Source organism: Lolium rigidum, chromosome 1, assembly GCF_022539505.1.
Source record: "Lolium rigidum isolate FL_2022 chromosome 1, APGP_CSIRO_Lrig_0.1, whole genome shotgun sequence".
Lineage (NCBI taxonomy): Eukaryota > Viridiplantae > Streptophyta > Magnoliopsida > Poales > Poaceae > Lolium > Lolium rigidum.
In genome coordinates this window covers 167,069,656-167,074,169 of record NC_061508.1, presented here as the reverse complement: position 1 = coordinate 167,074,169, position 4,514 = coordinate 167,069,656, and the positions used below count along the sequence as shown (strand labels likewise).

At 45.2% G+C, this 4,514-nt stretch overlaps 1 protein-coding gene across 1 annotated transcript; it reads right to left on the bottom strand.

The window, feature by feature from the left end:
- On the bottom strand, positions 1–820 carry LOC124684784 (histone H3.3-like). The gene is made up of 4 exons (XM_047219035.1): positions 746–820; positions 522–601; positions 301–391; positions 1–171 (listed from the first exon to the last, which is right to left on the bottom strand). Exons 1-4 carry the CDS (start codon positions 818–820, stop codon positions 1–3), a joined length of 417 nt encoding a protein of 138 aa, XP_047074991.1.
- Positions 821–4,514: the final 3,694 nt, after the last annotated feature.

Sequence of the window (4,514 nt, the reverse complement as noted above, 5' to 3'; positions counted from 1 at the left end):
TTACATCCTCTCGCCGCGAATCCTCCTAGCCAGATGAACATCTTTGGATATGATGGTCACACGCTTAGCATGGACAGCGCACAGATTTGTGTCCTCGAACAATGCCACTAGGTAAGCTTCTGCTGCCTCCTGCAGAGCAAGCACCGCATGGCTCTGGAAGCGCAGATCAGTCTGCAGGTATGCCAACACAAAACAATATGAATAACTATAAGCACAGAACTTAGTCTTTTACCCAGAATTCCCTCAAGGTGTCAAGCAACAATGCACGAATACAGGTATGATCCCAAGAAAGAATCATACCTTGCAATCCTGGGCAATCTCCCGGACAAGCCTCTGAAAGGGTAGCTTTCTTATGAGCAGCTCGGTGCCCTTTTGATACTTGTGTATCTCACTACAAGAGTTCATGGAATCCATTTATCATACTGTAGCTAATTGAGCTCTCAAGGTTTTATGATTATATGAAGGACATGTATGATTAGATCATAACATGCATCAAAGAATTTGTGTTATGCTACACATACCGAAGAGCAACAGTTCCTGGGCGGTACCGACGAGGCTTCTTCACTCCTCCTGTTACGGGAGCGGTATTACGAGCGGCAGCCTATCATAATAAAAACCAGCAATTAGATTGTAGTCAAACAAACAATTGCAACACGCACGGTTACTAACAATCCCGATGGAAAAATACACCGACTATGTTTAGTAATGCAAATAGTAGAAGGACAAAAGAGATGTGATGTATTACGTAAAATGCCCTAAGTTTCTTTGTGGGAGCCTTTCCTCCGGTGGACTGGCGAGCTGTTATCTTAGTTCGAGCCATCCTGCAAATAAAATGGTAAATCATTCACAAAAGCAATACTTTTTTTTTACAAACAGGAATACAGAACAAGACAAAATATGATCGTTCAAGACATATATCATCCTCTTCAAACATCATAGGGCTAGAATGTAACTTGTCCCTTCTGTTGCCTAGAAGGCTAGAACGTGTACTATTGTTTTGAACTAATTGAGGGGAGACACTTTTAGACTATCAAACCGTAGCTCTAAATTATGTAACTCTCGCCCCTCTTGTGAGCACCTTCTCCCACCTCAGGCCCTCTAAGAGCATCTCCACCGGTGGCCCTCAAATAGTAGCCGGCAGGGGCGCCGGCACTGCATCCTCTATTTGGGGAGGCTGTTCCCACACCGGCGTCCCCATACGATGGCCGGTTAGCATGTTTGAGTAGAAATTTGGTGACGGTGCTCCCAGTCGAAACCCTTAACATTGGGATCCTTTCGGGGGTGCCGGCGCTTTTATTGGGCTCCAAAACATGCCGGCGCTCTTTGGGGAGCGCCGGTGCAGGCGCTTTCTCTCACTAGAATCCCAATAGAGCTATTGGGAGCTCTATTGGGAGCGCCGGTGGAGATGCTCTAAGTTCTCTGAGAAAGAGGGAACTGCCGCGCTACCATGGCTGTTTTGCAACCTCCACACATTCATGTTACTCCCGTTTATCCAGTTCATCAGACATGGTCGCAAGTGTGCGATGCGATAAAATAAGAATCACAGAGAAATAACATGGGAAAAAAGATGACATGTAAACCCAACTAGCTCCAACATTCAGTGGAAGATGAGATTATCAATGATTCTCAGCTAGGAGGAAAAAGCATGGTACTGCGGCTAAACTATTCATGCTGGTGATGGCGAGTTGGCGACCAAGACCACAAACACACTCGAAACTCAAAAGGAAGCAAGGACTGAAACATCAAGAAGCGATCGATTACTTAAAACATGGGGGTGGTGATCGACTTATATACCTTGCCTCTCGATGTTGCTAGCCTGTGAATGCTCAGGCTGATCGACTCTTGTTTCGTTCTGATCTAATGTGCAAATAGCGTGAGACCACGGGGGTATTTATAGGCTGCCCCAAGAGGCACACGTGCCGCCTTAGCCAAGGATCGTGTAAGATTGGATTCCTTAATTTGCGCGAGATTGACTGGCAGATAAAATCAGACGGTTCCGATCGCTGATACACGGATTCACATGGGCACATCTAGCAGTGCTATTGGCCAATATTATGAGCACACGGATCGTGGCTTCATATAGGGATATCAAGTATGATGTGTTTCTTTTTCCAAAACGAAAATAAAAAAGACTAACATTGCTAAAATGTGAAAACTACCCTTCCAAACCCTAACCGCTGCCTAGGGTTTATTCCCCGTGGCCTTCATGGTCCCCCTCCTCTCTTCTTTCCGACGGCCAGAGGAGTGGTGACACATCCTGTTTATTGTCTTTCTCTTGTAGGTATTGTTTTCCTTTGGTTTTTGTTCTCCTACCGACATTGGTGAGGCTGCGATGACGATGGTGCATTGGAGTACGGTCCCTCCGGCCTCTTTCTACATCGAGACCATACATGTGATCTGTGAGGGTAGATATAGCCATGTATATTGCTTGCCATTGGATCTTGTTCAGATGGTGTGTCTACCAAGGAGAGCATTTGACTAGTTCTTGGCACGACGGCTTTGATATCTTATTTCGTTGTGTTTTGTGGTAACGTTCAGTTTCTACGACCCTCTGGATTAGTGGTGAAGGATTGCAAGCATGTACTTACATAAGTTGTTGCCTCAGCTGATGTGTGTTCATTGACTACTAGATCACGGTGTTTGCTTTGAGTGGCTTTTGCGGTCTTCAAAACCTTGTATGTCGATGGCGTTTGCATGTTCCCCTATCTCTCACTATTTGTATAGTGTACTTTTCAACCTCCAATTGACGAAAAAATCGAAGGAAGAAGATGTTGATATGATTTTTGATGTGATTTTTATTGTTTACATGTCGTTTTGTTACTTTTTTTTAGAACATAGTACAACGCAGACGCTCACAAACACACACGTACAAACACCCCTATGAACGCACACACGCACACCCTACCCCTATGAGCACCTCCGAGGGACTAAGCCGGTGATGTCTACGCACGCTTCTATTCCTGTAGACAGTGTTGGGCCTCCAAGAGCAGAGGTTCGTAGAACAGCAGCAAGTTTCCCTTAAGTGAATCACCCAAGGTTTATCGAACTCAGGGAGGTAGAGGTCAAAGATATCCCTCTCAAGCAACCCCGCAATTACGATACGGAAGTCTCTTGTGTCCCCAACACACCTAATACACTTGTCAGATGTATAGGTGCACTAGTTCGGCGAAGAGATAGTAAGATGCAAGTGATATGTATGAATATGAGTGGTAATAACAATCTGAAATAAATATGGCAACAAGTAAACATGCAGTAGAACAGTAAATAAACAGTGATTCGATATTTGGAAAGAAGGCCTAGGGATCATACTTTCACTAGTGGACTCTCTCAACAATGATCACATAAATAAATAACTTCTCTTCACTTGTGCTACTTTCTCACACTCTCTTGTTGGATAACGAACACCATTCATTGTGTAGGGCTACAAGAGCACCCTCAAGCCGGAGTAAACAAGCTCCACAACTTCATAAAGGAATCACACACGATGCGCACACTGTCACCATCACACCGTGGAGGGTGAATCCGGAGTTCATATTAAAGTAACCTCTAGAGTGCATAATAGACCGTTGCAATTTAGACCGAGTATTAACATAGCATACACACTGTCAACAATAGCTATGAAAGGGGGAATAGATCGCATCAATACTATCATAGTAATAGTTAACTTCATAATCTACAAGAGATTACAATCATAACCTACGCCAAGTACTACATGATGCACACACTCGTCAACATTACATCATGGAGGAGGAATAGACTACTTTAATAACATCACTAGAGTAGCACATAGATTAATAGTGATACAAAGCTCATGATCACATAAAAATCACACCATGGGAGAGAGATGAACCACATAGCTACCGGTAGAGCCCTCAACCTCGGGGGAGAACTACTCCCTCCTCATCATGGGAGACAGCGATGGCGATGAAGATGGCGGTGGTGTCGATGGAGATGACTCCGGGGGCAATTCCCCGTCCCGGCGGCGTGCCGGAACAGAGACTTCTGTCCCCCGAAACGGAGTTTCGCGATGGTGGCGGCGTCCCTGGAGTCTTTCTGGAGTTTCGTCAATTGGTATCGGGTTTTTAGGTCGCGAGAGATTATATAGGCGAAGAGGCGGCACAAGGAGGTGCCTGGGGGGCCCACCCCATAGGGCGGCGCGCCTCTGGCCGCACCGCCTGGTGTGGGGCCTGGCCTCACTCCGTCTCCTCGGTGTCCGTCTCGGTAAAATAAGATGTTTGGCTTTTGTTTCGTCGAATTCCGAGAATATTGCCCGAACAGCCTTTCTGGAACCAAAAACAACAGAAAACAGGAACTGACACTTCGGCATCTTGTTAATAGGTTAGTTCCGGAAAATGCATGAAATCATCATAAAGTGTGAGCAAAACATGTAGGTATTGTCATAAAACTAGCATGGAACATCATAAATTATAGATACGTTGGAGACGTATCAAGCATCCCCAAGCTTAGTTCCTACTCGCCCTCGAGTAGGTAAACGATAACAAGGATAATTTCTA

Coding starts and splice junctions, on each gene's coding strand:
- LOC124684784 (XM_047219035.1), bottom strand. CDS start 820: ATGGCTCGAACTAAGATAACAGCTCGCCAGTCCACCGGAGGAAAGGCT. Junction 392..521: donor CCAGGAACTGTTGCTCTTCG/GTATGTGTAGCA, acceptor GAACTCTTGTAG/TGAGATACACAAGTATCAAA. Junction 172..300: donor AGATTGCCCAGGATTGCAAG/GTATGATTCTTT, acceptor GCATACCTGCAG/ACTGATCTGCGCTTCCAGAG.